This window comes from Podarcis bocagei (genome assembly GCF_964188305.1).
Source record: "Podarcis bocagei genome assembly, chromosome: Z".
Classification (NCBI taxonomy): Eukaryota; Metazoa; Chordata; class Lepidosauria; order Squamata; family Lacertidae; genus Podarcis; species Podarcis bocagei.
In genome coordinates, this window is record NC_138140.1 from 34,025,442 (window position 1) to 34,045,663 (window position 20,222).

General features: G+C 49.7%; 1 protein-coding gene across 1 annotated transcript in view; it reads right to left on the reverse strand.

Annotated features, from left to right (window-relative positions):
- MPP1 (MAGUK p55 scaffold protein 1) overlaps positions 1-19,208 on the reverse strand; it is a 49,604-nt gene extending 30,396 nt beyond the window's left edge. Inside the window, exon 1 of the mRNA XM_081179909.1 lies at positions 18,865-19,208. Within this exon, the coding sequence (XP_081036035.1) occupies positions 18,865-18,966 (102 nt within the window). The 5' untranslated portion in view covers positions 18,967-19,208. The remainder of the gene's footprint in view (positions 1-18,864) is intronic.
- Positions 19,209-20,222: the final 1,014 nt, after the last annotated feature.

The window sequence follows — 20,222 nt, forward strand, 5'->3', positions numbered from 1 at the left end:
AGAGGGAAATCTATCATCACCTGGATCCCACAGACAATCGTGTCCCACCAGACTCTCCCACTTCCAAAGGGAAGGGAACTAGCCTAGTGACGGAGGACAGGAACATAGGAAACTGCTGTCTACAGAGTCAGACCACTGGTCCATCTAGCTCAATACTGCCTACACTGACTGGTAGCAGCTCTCCAGGATTTCAGAGAGGGGTCTCTCCCAGTCAGTGCTAGGCATTCAGCCTGGTGCCTTCTCCATACAAGCAGTTGTTTTGCCACTAAGTTGCAGCTCTTCCCTGTTTTGCATACAGAAGGTCCCAAATTCAATCCCACCACATCTCTAGCAAGGCTGGAAGAAGGACCCATGCTTGCCACTCTGCTTAGGTGATACCAAACTGCATGGGGTCAGTGGGCTGTCAACGCATCAGGCAGAAGCTCCCCACATTCTTTTTTTTTTTTTTTTTTAAGGTGGATTCAAAAGTACATCTCCGCGTGCATCAGCTGGCCTAAGCTGGTCCATTCTGCTTCCTAGATAGCATTGCTGGTACCCAGGTAACGCAAATGGCATAGGCAGACCTTCGCATGCTTAACGGGACGTATACCCCACTGCGTGCAACAGCGTTTACTCTCTAGTCAATGGGTTTCAGAATTGCAGCCCGAAGTCTCACTTGCGAAGTCACATAAAACTCAAGACCGGTTGGGGCCACCTAGTCCATGCCCAAATTTATCCACCCCAAAGGGATATGTGTTAAGTAACAGGCAAGCGATGCATTTGCATTGATCAGCATATAGAGTAAGTGGACAACGTGGGTGGGTGGGGGCCTCCCGCCCTGCATCGGAAAGGGGTCTGCATAAAAGGCGGATCTACACGGATCCTCATGGATCCTCCACTTTTTTAAAAATAATTCCAACAAATGCAGTGTCAAATCACACCTAGAAGGCACGCCTACAAACTGGACTATAAAAAACGTGGATCCAACACTTTGCCGCGCTGCAGTACCAAAAAAAACATGGATCCGAGGCACGGATCCTCATGAATTCATATGATTTTTATATTGAAACAAAATAAAAACACCATGCTACTGTAGACCACATCTTAGTCTGTAGGAGGAACCAAAAAAATCACGCATCCACTGTTTCGTGGTGCCGCAATGGCGCAAAAACATGGTTAAAAAACACAGATCCTCATGAATCCTCATGATTTTTGCACTAGATCAGCCCAAACTCACTTTCAAATTACACATCATGTCCAGGGGCACAACATCCACCACAGAAATCACGGATCCATGGCTTCCTGGCCATACCATGGCCCAAAAAAGTGGTTTTCAAGAACAGATCTTCATGGATCCACACGCTTTCTGCATCGAGCCAACCCAAACTCACCGTCAAATCACATATCATAGTAAGGGGCACAACCTACACCACAAAAAACTCAGATCCACACCTGCCTGACCACGCCCTGGCCCAAAAACGTGGTTCCGAAGCACGGATCCTCATGAATCCTTATGATTTTTGCACTAGATCAATCCAAAGTCACCATCAGATCAAACATCATGGCCATGGGCACAGCATCCACCACAAAAATCACGGATCCACGGCTTCCTGGCGAAACCGTGGCCCAAAAATGTGGTTTTCAAGAACGGATCTTCATGGATCCTCACGCTTTTTGCATCGGGCCACCCCAAACTCACCATCAAATCACACATCATGTCCAGGGGCACAGCCTGCACCACAAAAATCACGGATCCACGGCTTCCTGACCATACCGTGGCCCAAAAACGTGGTTTTGAAGCACGGATCCTCATGGGTCCTCATGCTTTTTGCATTGGGCCAACCCAAACTCACCGTCAAATCACACATCATGTCCAGGGGCACAGCCTGCACCACAAAAATCACGGATCCACGGCTTCCTGGCCACTCCATGGCCCAAAAACGTGGTTCCGAAGCACGGATCCTCATGGATCCTCACGCTTTTTGCATCGGGCCAACCCAAACTCACCGTCAAATCACACATCATGTCCAGGGGCACAGCCTGCACCACAAAAATCACGGATCCACGGCTTCCTGGCCACTCCATGGCCCAAAAACGTGGTTCCGAAGCACGGATCCTCATGGATCCTCACGCTTTTTGCATTGGGCCACCCCAAACTCACCGTCAAATCACACATCATGTCCAGGGGCACAGCCTGCACCACAAAAATCACGGATCCACGGCTTCCTGACCATACCGTGGCCCAAAAACGTGGTTTTGAAGCACGGATCCTCATGGATCCTCACGCTTTTTGCATCGGGCCACCCCAAACTCACCGTCAAATCACACATCATGTCCAGAGGCACAGCATGCACCACAAAAATCACGGATCCACGGCTTCCTGACCATACCGTGGCCCAAAAACGTGGTTTTGAAGCACGGATCCTCATGGGTCCTCATGCTTTTTGCATTGGGCCACCCCAAACTCACCGTCAAATCACACATCATGTCCAGGGGCACAGCCTGCACCACAAAAGACTCGGATCCATGGCTTCCTGACCATACCGTGGCCCAAAAACGTGGTTTTGAAGCACGGATCCTCATGGATCCTCACGCTTTTTGCATTGGGCCAACCCAAACTGACCGTCAAATCACACATCATGTCCAGAGGCACAGCCTGCACCACAAAAATCACGGATCCACGGCTTCCTGACCACTCCATGGCCCAAAAATGTGGTTTTAAAGCACGGATCCTCATGGATCCTCACTCTTTTTGCATTGGGCCAACCCAAACTCACTGTCAAATCACACATCATGTCCAGGGGCAGCGCCTGCACCACAGAAAACTCGGATCCACGGCTTCCTGGCCACTCCAAGGCCCAAAAACATGGTTCCGAAGCACGGATCCTCATGGATCCTCACGCTTTTTGCATTGGGCCACCCCAAACTCACCGTCAAATCACACATCATGTCCAGGGTCACAGCCTGCACCACAGAAAACTTGGATCCACTGCTTCCTGGCAATGCCATGGCCCAAAAACGTGGTTTTGAAGCACGGATCCTCATGGATCCTCACGCTTTTTGCATTGGGCCACCCCAAACTCACCGTCAAATCACACATCATTCCCAGGGGCACAGCCTGCACCACAAAAAACTTGGATCCACTGCTTCCTGGCCACTCCATGGCCCAAAAATGTGGTTTTGAAGCACGGATCCTCATGGATCCTCACGCTTTTTAATTGGGCCACCCCAAACTCACTGTCAAATCACACGTCATAGCCAGGAGCAGAGCCTGCACCATAAAAATTATGGATCCACGGCTTCCTGGCAGCGCCATGGCCCAAAAAGGTAGTTTTGAAGCACGGATCCTCAAGGATCCTCACTCTTTTCGCATTGGGGCTCCCCAAACTCACCATCAAATCACACATCATAGCCACGGGCACAACTCACAAATCATGAGTTGCACTACAAAAATCACAAAAATCCCCTTACCTGCACTGTTAATGTCACCACTGCAATATTATTATTAGAGCCGATAGGAGAATATATGACTACCGTATTTTTCGCTCTATAGGACAACTTTTTACCCTCCAAAAATTAAGGGGAAATGTGTGTGCGTCCTATGGAGTGAATGCAGGCTCCTTGGCTTCAGCGATAGCAACACGAAGCCTCCGAAGCGCAGAGGGAGCGCTCCCTCCATGCTCCAGAGGCTACGCATTGCTTTCGCTGAAGCCTGGAGAGCGAGAGGGGTCGGTGCGCACCGACCCCTCTCTCTCTCCAGGCTTCAGGGATAGCCGCCTGAAGCCTTTGGAGCACAGCGCAAGTTCCTGCTGATCTCCGAAGGCTTGTGGTAAGCCGCCTGAAGCCTGGATAACGAGAGGGGTCGGTGCACACCGATCCCTCTTGCTCTCCAGGCTTTGCTTCTCTGGAGAGGCACTGCACAATGTTTCCTCTCTGCGCAGCGCCCCTTCAGTGAAGCTGGAGGAGAAATGGAAGGGGCTCTGTTTCTCATCCCGCTTCGCTGAAGGGGCGCTGAGCGGAGAGGGGGAGATTTTTTTTCCCCTTGTTCTCCCCCTCCTATAGAGTGAAAAATACGGTATATATTGTACCAAGATATGGTTCATCTTCAAGAACAGATCAAATACATGCCAAAGTATTAAAGAGGAGAAAAAATATGAAACTGCTTACATACTGTCAACTAATATCCAGATTCAAGAAAGACTGTATGGCAAACATACAGTGAAAATCAGTGAAAAGATAGAATCTGAGTCCATCATAACAGAGTTCTACCTTCTGGGTAAAATTTATAAACTATTACTCAAATATGACACCAAGCCCGAACAAGCAAAACCTTATATGACAAAATGGATGCAAAAATTTTAAGAGCAGTTCACAGTAGAACAGTGAGAACAATTATGAATAAAGGAATAAAATTTACTGCAAATTAAGCCCTAAAACAAAATTGGTACAGTGGAACCTCGGGTTGCAGACATAACCCGTGACTGAGGCACGTCCGCAACCCACAGCATTCGCATCCTGAAGCGCCACGTCTGCACAGGCACTGGTGCAATTTGGCGCTTCTGCGCATATGAAAGACCCAGTTCTCTGAGTGCATGTTCTGGAAGCTGGGCAATAGGGGCAGTACAGGATTCCTTTTGGTGTACTGACCTCCCCGCTGCACCAAGGATTCCCTGCCCGAGCTGCTTCAGGTCATCGCGGATGTTCTCCTGGAGATACCTAGTTTGGTTGTCCTAGGGGATTTTAACATCCATGCCGACATGACCTTACAGGGGGCCGCTCAGGACTTCGTGGAAAGCATGGCCTCCATGGGGCTGTCCCTGAATAAGTTTGGCCCAACTCATAGTCACGGACATGCCTTAGACCTAGTGTTCACCAATAGTGACATGGGTGATATGACACTAGGTAAAAGTGAAACAAAAGAAGTGCCATGGTCAGATCACTTCCTGGTGCAACTGGACTTCTCCGTGACCCTTCTCCTCTGCAGGGAGGTGGGACCAATGCGGATGGTCCGCCCCCGCCACTTAATGAATCCAAATGGTTTCCAGAGAGTGGTAGGGCAAGCTTTATCCCATGTTGTTGGCCTTTCAGCTGATTCCCTGGTGGCCCGCTGGAATGTGGAGTTGACCAGGGCTATCGACTGTCTGGCTCCGAAGCGCCCTCTCCGACTGCATGGAGCCCTGACAGCCCCGTGGTTTTCTTTGGAGCTGCGGGTGAGGAAACAATCGCTGAGATGGCTAGAGTGCCGGTGGCAGAAAACTCATTCTGAATTGGACCGGACACAGGTTAGAGCTCAATGTCGAGCCTACCAAGTGGCGATAGCAATGGCGAAGAAGACTTTCTTCACCGCCTCTATAGCATCTACAGAAAATAGTAGCAGGAGACTCTTTCAGGTGGTTTGCAATTTAATGGAACCACCTTTACCACCGGGGCCTTGTAAAGACCCCAAGACCTCCTGCAACGATTTTTCAAATTTTTATGCAGATAAAGTTGCTCATATTCGGAAGGAGGTAGACACCACCGTGGGAGCAGGGCTGGGGCGAGAGAGTGCTAGAGCCCTGTCTGGTCAAGTTGCATGGAATCAATTTCAATCCGTTACCCCCGAGAATGTGGACAGGCTGCTTGGATGCGTGAAACCAACCACCTGTCTCCTTGATCCTTGCCCATCCTGGCTAATAAAAGCAAGCCGGGAAGGGCTGGACAATGGGCTCTGCGGGGTGGTGAATGCTTCCCTCTGTGAGGGGGCATTCCCAGACCAGCTGAAAGAGGCGGTCATTAAACCGCTTCTTAAAAAAACATCTTCAGACCCGGCCAGTATGGCCAACTATCGCCCAGCCTCAAATCTTCCATTCTTGGGCAAGGTGATTGAGCGGGTGGTTGCTGAACAACTCCAGGCACACCTGGAGGATGCAGACCATTTGGATCCCTTCCAATTGGGATTCAGGTCTCCTCCTGGGACTGAAACTGCCTTGGTCGCGACAATCGATCATAACATCCTTCTGGACCGTCTAGAGGAGCTGGGAGCTGAGGGCACTGTTATACAGTGGTTCTGCTCCTTCCTCCTGGGCTGTGTCCAGAAAGTTGTGGTGGGGGATGAGTGTTCAGACTTACTTGTGGGGTGCCTCGGGGTTCCGTCCTCCCCTCCATGCTTTTTAACATCTACAGGAAGCTGCTGGGAGATCATCAGGGGGTTTGGGCTTGGTGTCCATCAATATGCGGATGATACCCAACTCTACCTCTCTTTCAACTCAGAACCAGTGAAGGTGGTGAAGGTCCTGTGTGAGTGCTTGGAGGCGGTTGGAGGATGGATGGCAGCTAGTGGATTGAGGTTGAATCCTGACAATAATGAAGTTCTGTTCTTGGGGGACAGGGGGTGGGCTGGTGTGAAGGACTCCCTGGTCCAGAATGGGGTAACTGTGCCCCTGAAGGGCCAGGTGCACAGCCTGGGAGTCATTTTGGACTCACAGCTGTCCATGGACGCACAGGTCAATTCTGTATCCAGGGCAGCTGTCTACCAGCTCCATCTGGTACGCAGGCTGAGACCCTACCTGCCCGGAGACTGCCTCACTAGAGTGGTGCATGCTCTTGTTATCTTCCGCTTGGACTACTGCAATGTCCTCTACGTGGGGCTACCTTTGAAGGTGACCCAGAAACTACAACTAATCCAGAACGCAGCAGCTAGTCTGGTGACTGGGAGTGGCCACCAAGACCATATAACACATGTCCTGAAAGACTTACATTGGCTCCCAGTACATTTCTGAGCACAATTCAAAGTGTTGGTGCTGACCTTTAAAGCCCTAAACGGCCTCGATGCAGTATACCTGAAGGAGCATCTCCACGCCCATCATTCTGCCCAGACACTGATGTCCAGCACCAAGGGCCTTCTGGTGGTTCCCTCACTGTGAGAAGCAAAGTGACAAGGAACCAGGCAGAGGGCCTTCTTGGTTGTGGTGCCCGCCCTGTGGAATGTCCTCCCATTAGATGTCAAAGAGATAAACAACTACCTGACATTTAGAAGACATCTGACGACAGCCCTGTTTAGGGACGTTTTTAATGTGTGACTTTTTAATGTATTTTTATTTCATTTTTTGGGAAGCCACCCAGAGTGGCTGGGGAAACCCAGCCAGATGGGCAGGGTACAAATATATTTGTTGTTGTAGTAGTAGTAGTAGTAGTAGTAGTAGTAGTAGTAGTACTTTGTAGGATTTGATAATCTTTATAGGTCTTTTAAATTTCTTATCTATCTATCTATCTATCTATCTATCTATCCCCTCCCCCGTTTCCCTTTCTGTACTTCTTTATCCTTATAAAATTGAATATATATATATTTTTAAAATTTACGGCTCCACAGTTTTCTGGGTCGCCCCATATTCATTACCCAACCACCTATGCTGCTCATGGCCAGATCACTTTGGGGCACTGCCATGCTGTAAAAAGATTCTCATGAAGCACAGATCCCCATGGATCCTTAGGTTTTTTTATGTTTGGTCACCCTGAAATCACTATCAAATCACACATGATGTATATGACCACAGAACGAACCACAAAAACCACAGAGCACAGCCAAGGAACAAACACTATATTAAATACTTTAATCCTCATGGATCGGCATGATTGTTAAATGGACTCCACCAAATTATATTGTAAGATCACACCAATGTCCATGGAATGACCGAAATACAAACGCTATCTGAAATGGTTCTGCATTAGCAAGAACATTGAAATAAAATGACATTCATATTCATAGCTTCCACTGTGAAGAACTGCACCTGGAAATTTTTGACACTGCTAAACCTCAAGAATGTCCAAGGCAGAGATTGTGATGATCTTACCTGTGAATGTAAATTATCAAACCAACTAGATGGAGACCACCAAAGTAACCATGAAAAACAATCACCTGTCTTGCACAACCGAACGAAGTCCCAAGTAGCCTTACTGTACAAGGACAATCGAACTAGGACATATCTGAGGAGCTGAAGGACCCTTTAACGGTCCTCCTCCAGCCTCAACAGTTGTTTTTTGTTTGTTTGTTTGTTTGTTTGTTTGTTTGTTTGTTTGTTAAAGTAATCGCCCAGGACGATATCTACCTTTACCTCCCCACCCCTATTTTATGCTGTTATCTCAATGTATATTATGCTATGGCCACACGGCTAATGCAATAAATAAAGATGATGATGATGCGTCAATTCAGCTACAAATGGTTTTGGGACAAAAGTTGGTTGCTTTGCAGGGGTAGTAATTATAAATGGAGGTTTAACTGCAAGTTTTTTTGAGAACAGATTTTGTCAGTGCAAACTTTGAAATAGGGGGTTTCCAACGTGGTGCCCATGGGAATCATGTTGCCTGCTGACAGCTTTCCTGGAGTCCACCACGTGTTTTTAGAAAAAGAACAGGATTCGTGGTGAATTGTGCCCAGCATGGCTTCAGATTGTTCATAGTACATTTGATTGACTACAGGGGCATATGAAGGGGCAGCGTGGTGGTGCCCAGGGGTGCCATGCTGGGGGGAGGGTGACAGTAAGGTCGCTGTACTGGCTGCCGCTCTTGCGGCAACTGTACAGGCAGCCCCTCTCGCAGCGACCGTATGGGCCATACGGGCAGCTGCTCTCGCGGCGACTGTACAGGCTGCTGCTCGCGTAGCGTCCGTACAGGCAGCTCCTCTCACGGCGGCCGTACAGGCTGTATGGGCAGCCGCTCTCCTGGCGACCATACGGGCAGCCATGCATGCACAGTCCGTACAGGACATCATCCAGGACTTGTTACCATATTATAGCTGCCACAAAATCTATCGGCATGCCACCAGAACCAGGGAAGCCTTGCCAGTTGCAGCTCACACAGTTGAAGTGAAATAAAAGACAGAAGAGTAGATCGGGAAGAAAGTTCCCCAGACTGCAGGAAAAGATAACAGTAGCTCCAGCAGCTGATTCAGTGCAGGCTGCTGAGGGGTTTGACTCCTTAAGATCACCAACTGACTATGAGACACCTGGAAAGCACTCAGCCTCAGATGACCTCCACTCCAAAAGGTGGGAAAGAGGATTTGACAGTGACAGATATTGATTATTTTGATAGCAGCCCCATATTCTCAACACAAAGTGAGAAGTGTTTGGACAAATCACTGATTTGTACATCAGTTCCCCCATGGCACAACTGTACCTTCCCCACACTCAGTCTACAAACCATGGGACTTTGGTTCAGTTGGCAACATCTGTGTGTATGACTATGACATAAACACACTGAAAGGATCAAACTGGATAAATGATCGCATAATAGATGCCTTTCTTGCCTCCAGGGTGATCATGGCCAAAGAGCTAGGTCACAATGGAACAATTTTCCCACTTACCGTACTTGCCACTTCATGCAGATATGTCAAAGATTGCCAGTGCAAGCTCTGAAGAACTGTTTGAGATTTGGAGTGCTAAAGAAAGATGTTTTGATTATTCCAGTAAATGACAGAGAAGTCCACTGGAAACTGATAGTAATCATTTTTAAAAGGAAGACCATGCTCTATCTAGATTCCAAACATGGATTGAACCACTCTGTGATTGATGCAATAACATCCTTCTTAGCATGTCTGTATGAGATGGATTCAAAATATCCCTATAGTTTTGCGGCTGATCATTTTTTGCACCAACTGATATACCCAGGCAAGGTACCGTAATTCCAGTGACTACAGTCCTTTCACATGTACCATTGCCCATCTGATTGCTTCTGCTGCCCAATTACAGTTCATACAAAAGGATATGGCTGCCATTAGACCCTGGATTGCAAAAGAAATAATACAGTACTGTGGGAAAACCTATTTTGAAGACAAATATTTTCAAGTGGAAATTGATGCTGTTCCTCCCAAGAAGAGACAAATCTTGAACGAGAGTTACATTACTGTGTCTCGATCATGCCCAGAGGGATGGAAGGATACACTAGCCTATTGCTCAGATATCCTTGTTTGAAGGCTGCTGGTCACTATGTTTCTTGAAGGAAGGGTGCAGGAGGCCCAGTGGTGACCTAACTATGGCTTCCTGTGAAGGAAACTGCAAGGACTGGTACCACTGCTTTCGCATAGGCATTGATTCAAAAGATCTTCCAGAGGTTTTTGTGTGTCCAGACTGTCAATCCACTGTGTCCAAATAGATTTTGAAACTGCGAACTGTCATATTCCACAGGTTGGTACAATACAGCAAAATCCAAACATATAGTTTTCATCATCATGGCAGGGATGGTCCTTTTCCATAGAATTCTTATTTATGGAGTTAGTTTTTATATCCTGCTTTTCTCTACTTGAAGGAGTCTCAAAGTGGCTAAAAAGCTCCTTTCCCTTCCACCCCCACAACAGACACCTTGTGAGGTAGGTGGGGCTGAGAGAGTTCAGAGAGAAGTGTGACTGGCCCAAGGTCACCCAGCAGCTGCATGTGGAGGAGCGGGGAAGCGAACCCAGCTCACCAGATTAGAGTCCACCGCTCTTAACTACTACACCACAGAAACGTATCTCTTAAAACTCTGGAGCAAGCTGTTCAGTTCAGCCTCATAGTGATACTGATTTGTGGAGGGAAGGTTGGTGATGAGCAAGATCTGTTCCCATTTCCCAACACAGAGACCATAGAGCAGTTTCTTTTGGGGGCTGAACCTGCAGAGTGTTTCTGTTCAGAATTTCCGTGGCAGAAATTGGCTAAGTGCCTTTATAAACATTCAGCTTCTCAAATCGAACCCCATCATGAAACTTTCAGGTGTAGCTGTTGGAGGTGGAGGGCAGAGAAGGTGCTAGTCCTTACCTCCCTCCTCCCAGCCTATCATTGCCCAATGGGCTGAATTTCAGGGCTTTTGCATGTAAAGGGCAAGCTTGTTCTTTACTTGTTTAGACTCTTTAAACTTGGAAACAGATATTTGGCTCCATGACCAAAATGACCAAAAGGGTCAGCTTCTAGAGGACTGGAAAGATCATAATTGTACTTCCCCTACCCTCAGCCCTAACTCCGTTGAGTATTTTTTGTTATGAGACTGAGTGTTTGGGGCTGATGCTGTAGCATTCTTGTCTGGGGCTTGATGGAAAAACAGAAAAGTGACCCTCACCTAACTCTCCAATGCCCTTCAAGAAGAATGCTGTAGGAAATATTGCTAAGCCCAAAGGGAGGCAAGAATTTGCTTCAGCTCACCTTGTTAATGGCAGAGCAAAAGCTATGGGTGTGTCATTCTCAATCAGTCTACTTTCAGGACTGATTTTAGAACCCTCTTATATCAGGCCACATGGTCACTGGAGGTGGCCCCATCATGCAAACATGACTATCCACACAGGGACCATCTATTTTTGTTTTTTTTTCCTGATACTGGATTTTAAGTTACAGTTACATCTTTTAAAACAGCTGTCAGTATATCACACTGTATTCCACTTGCCTTCCAAAGGAACACGTGGCTCTCCCCACATAGCGGGTTAGGTTGAGACTGCTGATCCAAAGTAATCAGTAATTTTTACGGTAATTACAATCCTGCTTTCCCTTGTACCAGCTTACCTTGACTTCAGTAAGGCCTTTGAAAAGGTCCCCCATGATATTATTGCAAAACAACTAGTAAAATGTGGGCTAGACCAGTGTTTCCCAACCACTGTTCCGCGGCACACTAGTGTGCCGCGAGATGTTGCCTGGTGTGCCGTGGGAAAAATTAAAAAATTCGATTTTTTTTTAAAAGTCAAATTTTCGATTGGGGCGCCGTCACTAGATGACCCCTGGGGTTCCCTCCTCCCTCCTGCTCTGCACCTCCCTCCTCCTCCTCCTCCTCCGGGGAGGCCCTTCCTGGCTCTTGGCCAAGGCTTGGCGGCTGCCACTCACTCACTCGCTCGCCCACCCGTCCCTCCATCCCTGCACCCGGCCTCTCCCCCTCCGTCCCCGGCGCGGGGGCTGCCGGGATCCGTAGTCCCCTCGCCCTTGGGCTCCGCGCCCGCGCAGGGTGCGCAAACTACGTTTCCCAGCGTGGCCTGGCGGGCCGGGCGTTTTGTTTGAAGCGCTCTTCTCCCGGCCATGGAATGAGCACAGCGGCGGCGGTCGGGCGGGCAGGGGCTCTTCCGCGCAGACCCTGCGCAGCCTGCCTGCGCCCCCGCGGAGATCGGGCGGCAGGATGGAGCCCGGGGATCCCCGTGGAGGCGGAGCGGCAGAGGCGGAGGCTGCCCCCCAGGTAGGGCTGCGTCAGGGGGTTTTTTATTTTTGCAATGCTGCATCCGCGCCGGAGGGGACGCATCGGACCGCGGGGAGACCCCTTGGCAGGCGTGCAAGGCAATGCATGCGTGCAGGCGTTGCATGGAGTGCAGTGCAATGCAATGGCAACGCGGCGCCCTGCATGCATGCATGCAACTTCCACCGGCGCTCCGGACTTGGCAGGTGAGGGGGGTCCCCAGTGGGTGGCAGAGAGAGCCGGGAGGGCGAAGGGGAGCCGGGGGGGAGCAGCGCTGCTCCCCGAGCCAAGCCCGGGGGGAAACTTTGGCGTCGTTGCGCCGGGTGTTGGAAGCGGAGGCTGGCGGGGGCCCCTCACCTGCAAAACCTGGTCGCCTCTCATATATTTCGTGCATTGCATTCATCGCCCGCTTTCTCCTCCAAGGAGCTCCCGGGGGCGCGCGTGGTTCTCCCCGTGTTATCCTCGCAACAACAGCCCTGCGAGGTGGGTCAGGCGAGTGGCCCAAGGGAGCACCCAGGGAATGTCCTGGCCAGGTGGGGTGATTTGAACCCTGCTCTCTGCCCGGTCTTCGTCCTCATTTAGCCCCCACATGTGCATGACTGTGCATGACTGAGGTTTTCCCCCCTCGTCTTGGCTATGGTGTGAGTCTGTGCTGTTAATTAATGGGGTTCTGCCTTCGGAGAAGATGAGCCAGCCCTCAAAGAGGTGATTATGTAATTTGCTAGCAATTCATGTCCCTCCCGGCGTGACGCTGTGCGCTGACGTCACGGGGCTGTAATGGTGGTGTGCCTCGAGATTTTTTTCATGAAACAAGTGTGCCTTTGCCCAAAAAAGGTTGGGAAACACTGGGCTAGACAAAGCTACTGTTAGGTGGATTTGTAATTGGTTGATGGGCTGAACCCAAAGAGTGCTCATCAGTGGCTCACCTTCATCCTGGAAAAAAATGACTACTGGGGTTCCACAAGGTTCTGTCCTGGGCCTGGTGCTATTCAATATTTTTATAAATGATTTGGATGATGGAATAGAGGGTGTGCTAATCAAATTTGCAAATGACTGCAAACTGGGAGGGGTTGCTAATACACCAGAGGACAAGGTCAGAATTCAAAATGACCTGAATAGCCTAGAGAGCTGGGCCAAAACCAACAATATGGAGTTCAATAGGGAGAAATGTAAGGTACTACACCTGGATAGAAAAAATGAAATGCACAGGTGGGGGACACTTGCTTTGACAACAGTACCTGTGAAAGGGATCTGGGAGTCTTAGTCGACCACAAGCTGAATATGAGTCAACAGTGTGATGTGGCAGCTAAGAATGCCAATGCAATTCTGGGCTGCATCAATAGGAGTATAGTGTCTAGATCAAGTGAAGGAATGCTACCACACTATTCTGGTTGGTTGGTCAGACCACACCTGAAATACTGTGTCCAGTTGAAGAAGGATATTGTCAAGTTGGAGCATGTCCAGAGGAGGGTGACCAAAATGTAAAAGGTCTGGAATTCAAGCCCTATGAGGAGAGACTTAGGGAGCTGGATTTGTTTAATCTAGAGAAGAGAAGATTAAGGAGTGACATGATAGCCATGTTTAAATATTTGAAGGGATGTCATGTTGAAGAGGGAGCAAGCTTGTTTTCTGCTGTTCTAGCGACTAGGATGCAGAATAATGGATTCAAACTATAGGAAAAGAGATTCCACCTGGGCGTGGTAATCCAGTCAGGGAAAAAGGGAGGCATACTATGTTTAGGGCACCGTTTCCAGCCCCTTCCCCTTTTTGGGGTGAGCATAGTGGATCCTAAAAAGGGCTGCTCAGTCATGGATACAGCTGCTGAGCTGCTCAACGGCCTCATTCCTTGAGTCAGAACGACTGACCGCCCATGTGTCGGTTCATGACTAGGGGCTTCACATTCCTGCCACAGTAGCCATTTAGTGATGGCCATGGGGGGAGGGTTTGGGGGGTTGGGTTTGGTTTTTGGAAGACGCCTGTGCGTGAATTTGTTTTATGTGTGTAGATTAGTGCACGCTGACCAACGCACAGTCTTCGCAGTAGGGCTCTGTTCTGATGGCATGAGTAGTCACGACAAACTGGTGGATCCTATCTGCTGCAGCCTTCATCTGCCTTCAGAGCCATTGTAACACACTGCTTGTTATCACCCGCCTGTTCTGCCGTTGAGGACTTCTTGGATCATTCTTTGTCTAACTCCTTCCCTGTTATGTACTAAGCTTGGATCCTAGAACAATAGGCAAGTAGGATCCTAGAATGCAAGAACTGATTGGCTTGCAGGAAAAGACCATTCAGGCTCCAAGAGGGAAGCAGAATCAGCTAGTCAGACGGGACTCATTGTGTGAATAATGTATATAAAAGCCTGAGGTTGGGGGGGGGGGATTCAATCACTGTTTTACAAGCTGCAATAAAGAGCATGAAACTCTTTACTCTGAGCATATTTAATTTTCTTTGACCTTACCACCTTGGGTGACCCTGCTGGGAGTACGAGATTCCCAATGGCTTCACTCACAAGGGTCATAGGAATGTGCAAGCCCACTCACCATGACAAGTGAGAGAACTGAGATAGATTGCACCGAGCCCTGGTTCTCATTAGACAAAGCGTTCCACCAAAAAGGCTCTGGCTCTGGTTGAGGACAGCTGGATATGTTTTGGGCCAGGGACCACCAGTAGGTTGCTGTTAGATGAGCGTCACACTCATGGGGGGTGTATTGGAAGATAATTCCCACAGATAAGAAAGGTCACAGACTGTTTAGGGCTTTAAAGATTAGCACCAAAACATTGAACCTGATTCGATACTCCACCTGGAGCCAATCCAGCTGATGAACAACCAACTGAATGTGGGCTCTCCACAAAGTCCAAGTAAGAACTCATGCATCTGCATTTTAGACCATTTGGAGTTTCTGGAGCAGTCTCAAGGGTAGCCCTGCATATCTATCTCTCTCACTCTCACTCTCTCTCTCTCTATCACATTTATACCCTGCACTCCCCGGCTCAGGTGTACAGCAAGTTAAAGTAGTCTAGTCTGCAGGTGACCACAGCATGGATCACCATGGCTAGGCTGGAAAGGGACAGGTACGGTACCAATCTCCTAACCTGACATAGATTCAAAAATTCCAGTTTGGCTACATTTGTGACCAATGCCTCCATAGAGACAGAAGCATCCAGGATCACACCGGGACTCCTGATAGCGGCTACAGGTGACTATTCCGCCCCATTAAGAGCTGGGAGCTGGCAAACCAAACTGAAATTATTCTGGCCCAGCCATTGGACGCCCATCTTTAATGGATAGAGATTCAGCTGACTCCGTTTCCTCCATCCCAGCACACCCACCTAAAAATTGGCCAATATATCCAGGGTAGCATCTGGCAGTAGATCCATGATGTTTGTGGTCAGATCTGTGGTTATGTACAAGATATTTGAATAAAGGGTGAATTTGGGGTTCCCCAATGCAAAAAGTGTGATGATCCATGAGGATCCGTGCTTCAAAACCACGTTTTTGAGCCATGGAGTCACCAGGAAGCTGTGGATCCGTGTTTTTTGTGGTGCAGGCTGTGCCCATGGCCATGATGTGTGATTTGACGGGGAGTTTGGTTTGGCCAATGGAAAATGCGTGAGGATCCATAAGGATCCATGCTTTGAAATCATGTTTTTGGGCCACGGTATGGCCAGGAACCCGTGGATCCGAGTTTTTTGTGGTGCAAGCTGTGTCCCATGGCATGAAGTGTGATTTGACAGTGATTTAGGGGTGGCCCAGTGCAAAAAGTGTGAGGATCCACGAGGATCCGTGCTTCAAAACTACATTTTTGGGCTACGGTGTCGCCAGGAAGCCATGGATCCGTGACTTTTGTGGTGCAGGCTGTGCCTCTGGACATGATGTGTGATTTGACGGTCAGTTTGGGTTGGCCCAATGCAAAAAGCGTGAGGATCCATGAGGATCCGTGCTTCAAAACCACGTTTTTGGGCCACGGTATGGTCAGGAAGCCATGGATCCGAGTCTTTTGTGGTGCAGGCTGTGCCCCTGGACATGATGTGTGATTTGACGGTGAGTTTGGGGTGGCCCAATGCAAAAAGCGTGAGGATCCATGAGGATCCGTGCTTCGGAACCACGTTTTTGGGCCATGGAGTGGCCAGGAAGCCGTGGATCCGTGATTTTTGTGGTGCAGGCTGTGCCCCTGGACATGATGTGTGATTTGACGGTGAGTTTGGGTTGGCCCAATGCAAAAAGCATGAGGACCCATGAGGATCCGTGCTTCAAAACCACGTTTTTCAGCCACGGTATGGTCAGTAAGCCGTGGATCCGTGATTTTTGTGGTGCAGGCTGTGCCCCTGGACATGATGTGTGATTTGACAGTGAGTTTGGGGTGGCCCGATGCAAAAAGCGTGAGGATCCATGAGGATCCGTGCTTCAAAACCACGTTTTTGGGCCACGGTATGGTCAGTAAGCCGTGGATCCGTGATTTTTGTGGTGCAGGCTGTGCCTCTGGACATGATGTGTGATTTGACAGTGATTTAGGGGTGGCCCAGTGCAAAAAGTGTGAGGATCCACGAGGATCCGTGCTTCAAAACTACATTTTTGGGCTACGGTGTTGCCAGGAAGCCATGGATCCGTGACTTTTGTGGTGCAGGTTGTGCCCCTGGCCATGATGTGTGATTTGACGGTGAGTTTGGGCTGATCTAGTGCAAAAAGCATGAGAATCAATGAGGATCCGTGCTTCAAAACCATGTTTTTGGTCCACGGTGTTGCCAGGAAGCCGTGGCTCCGAGTTTTTTGTTGTGCAGGCTGTGCCCCTTGGTATGATATGTGATTTGACAGTGAGTTTGGGTTGGCCCAATGCAAAAAGCATGAGGATCCATGAGGATCCGTGCTTCAAAACCACGTTTTTGGGCCATGGTGTTGCCAGGAAGCCGTGGATCTCGGTTTTTGTGGTGCAGGCTGTGCCCCTGGCCATGATGTGTGATTTGACGGTGAATTTGGGCTGATCTAGTGCAGAAAGCATGAGGATCCATGAGGATCCGTGGTTCAAAACCATGTTTTTGGGCCACGGTATGACCAGGAAGCCGTGGATCCGTGATTTTTGTGGTGGATTCTGTGCCCCTGGCCATGATGCTTGATCTGGTGGTGATTTTGGGCTGGTCTTGTGCAAAAATCAACAGGATCCTTGAGGATCCATGCTTCGGAACCACGTTTTTGGGCCACGGTATGGCCAGGCAGGCGTGGATCCGAGTTTTTTGTGGTGTAGGCTGTGCCCCTTGGTATGATATGTGATTTGACAGTGGGTTTGGTTTGGCCCAATGCAAAAAGCGTGAGGATCCATGAGGATCCGTGCTTCAAAACCACGTTTTTGGGCCACGGTATGGCCAGGAAGCCGTGGATCCTATTTTTTTGTGGTGCAAGTTGTATCCCTGGCTATGATGTGTGATTTGACGGTGAATTTGGGCTGATCTAATGCAAAAAGCGTGAGGATCCATGAGGATCCGTGCTTCAAAACCACATTTTTGGGCCACAGTATGACCAGGAAGCCATGGATCCATGATTTTTGTGGTGCAGGCTGTGCCCCTGGACATGATGTGTGATTTAACGGTGTGTTTGGGTTGGCCCAATGCGAAAAGTGTGAGGATCCATGAGGATCCGTGCTTCAAAACCACGTTTTTGGGCAGTGGTATGAACAGGAAGCTGTGGATCCTAGATTTCTTTGGTGCAAGTTGTATCCCTGGACATGATGTGTGATTTGACAGGGAGTTTGGGTTGGCCCAATGCAAAAAGCGTGAGGATCCATGAGGATCCGTGCTTCAAAACCACGTTTTTGGGCCACGGTATGGTCAGGAAGCCGTGGATCCGTGATTTTTGTGGTGCAGGCTGTGCCCCTGGACATGATGTGTGATTTGACGGTGAGTTTGGGGTGGCCCGATGCAAAAAGCGTGAGGATCCATGAGGATCCGTTCTTGAAAACCACGTTTTGGGGCCACGGTTTCGCCAGGAAGCCGTGGATCCGTGATTTTTGTGTTGCATGCTGTGCCCATGGCCATGATGTTTGATCTGATGGTGACTTTGGGCTGATCTAGTGCAAAAATCATGAGGATTCATGAGGATCCGTGCTTCGGAACCACGTTTTTGGGCCAGGGCGTGGCCAGGCAGGTGTGGATCCGAGTTTTTTGTGGTGTAGGCTGTGCCCCTTACTATGATATGTGATTTGACGGTGAGTTTGGGTTGGCCCGATGCAGAAAGCGTGTGGATCCATGAAGATCCGTTCTTGAAAACCACGTTTTTGGGCCACGGTTTCGCCAGGAAGCCGTGGAACTGTGATTTTTGTGGTGGATGCTGTGCCCATGGCCATGATCTTTGATCTGATGGTGACTTTGGGCTGATCTAGTGGAAAAATCATGAGGATCCATGAGGATCCATGTTTTTTAACCATGTTTTTGCGCCCCTGCGCCCCCCCCAAACAGTGGATGCGTGATTTTTTTGATGCTTTCTACAGAGTAAGACATGGTCTACAATATCATGGTGGTTTTATTTAATTTGAATGAAAAAATCATATGAATTCATGAGGATCCGTGTAGATCCGCCTTTTACCTTTTTCCATCGGAAAGGTAACAACCCGCTCCTTGCTTTAAACATGAGCGGGAGGGAGGGGCTTGCCCACCTCCAGCGCTACGGCGCGTTCAGCGGCCGTTGCCACGTCTTCCCACCGGCCACCCCCGCATGCCCCGATCTCCAGAAGCGCCTCTCACCTCGGCCTTAGGCCTGTTCTGCAGAAGGTGCTCCAGGTACAGGTCGGACAGCGCGGTCCTCATGCTGCTCACGCTGTCACTCCGGCTGGATTTGAGCGTCATGGTTGGTGGGCGCCAGGCGCGAGTAGCTAAGCACCCCGGGGTAGTGTGATGCTATGAGACTCGGAGTCGAACGGCGTCTCGTCAGCGGCCCGAGGGGCTCTGCTTCCACCCGCAAGGCGCGATCGCTGTCAAGCCGCTGCTGCTGCTTTTGGAGCCGAATAGACCCCGCGCGCGCACTACAGCCGGCTGGAGCGTCCAAAACCGAAAGGGTTGCAGAGTCACCGTGCGCCGGAGAAGGCAGCAGAGGGGAGGACCAGGCCCGCCCGCTGGGAGTGGCTAAATAGGGAGGGATCTCTCCACCCGGCCCACAGCGGCTGCCAAAGCAGCAGCCCTACGTTCCCCTAGCCACTTAGCGCCGCCGAGCGCCGTGCGCTGGGGACAGCGGTGCAAGCCCTATCCAACCTCTCCAAACCGCGCGCGCGCCCTCCTGCGCCCCCTCCTGCCAGAGCCGAGTGTCTTTCTGCTGCCTGCCAGAGCCACCGCTTCGCTTACGCAAAGCACGAGGCTCTGTCTGCAATGTTGAACGAGCTGGGCCGTGCAAGCAGCAGCGATTGTTTTAGGGGCAGATAAGCGACGTCACCTCAAGAACAGAGGGGGCTGCCTTCGGGCGAGTAACACTCGCTGGCAGCAGCGGCTCTCCTGGTTCTCAGGCAGGGGTCTTCCTCGGCCTTCTGTGGACAGTGTCCGTGACTGGACTTGGTCTCCACGTCTGCAGAACAGGCGCTCTCCCATTAATTCATGCATAAATACGGTGCTTTTTGTAGTTGCGTGGCAATCGGCGATTCAACTGGTGATCGGCGATCTAGGAAGCTGACTTGTACAGAACCAGACCCTTGGTCATTCTAGCTCAATATTGTCTACACGAACTGGCAGCGGCACTCCCATTATTTCAAACCAGGGTCCTTCCCCGCCTTACCTAGAGTTGTCAGAAATTGAACCTGGAGCCTTTTGCATGCAAAGGATGTGCACTACCAATGAGCCATGTACTGTACTGTACTTACTGGGAGTAAGTCCCATTCAATTCAGTGGGGCTGCAAGGAGAAACTGAGTGCATCAGCACTCAGTATTCCAAGACCTACTGCCTTCCAACTGTGGAGGAAAGAACAGTCACCAGGATTAGTAGTCATTGGCCGGTCCATAAATCTGCCTAATATCTTTTAAAGTCATCCAAGTTGGTAGCATTGCTACCTCTTGTGGGAGTGAATCCCATAGTTTAACTATGTACTGTGTAAAGAACTTTTGTGTGCTGTGAACCT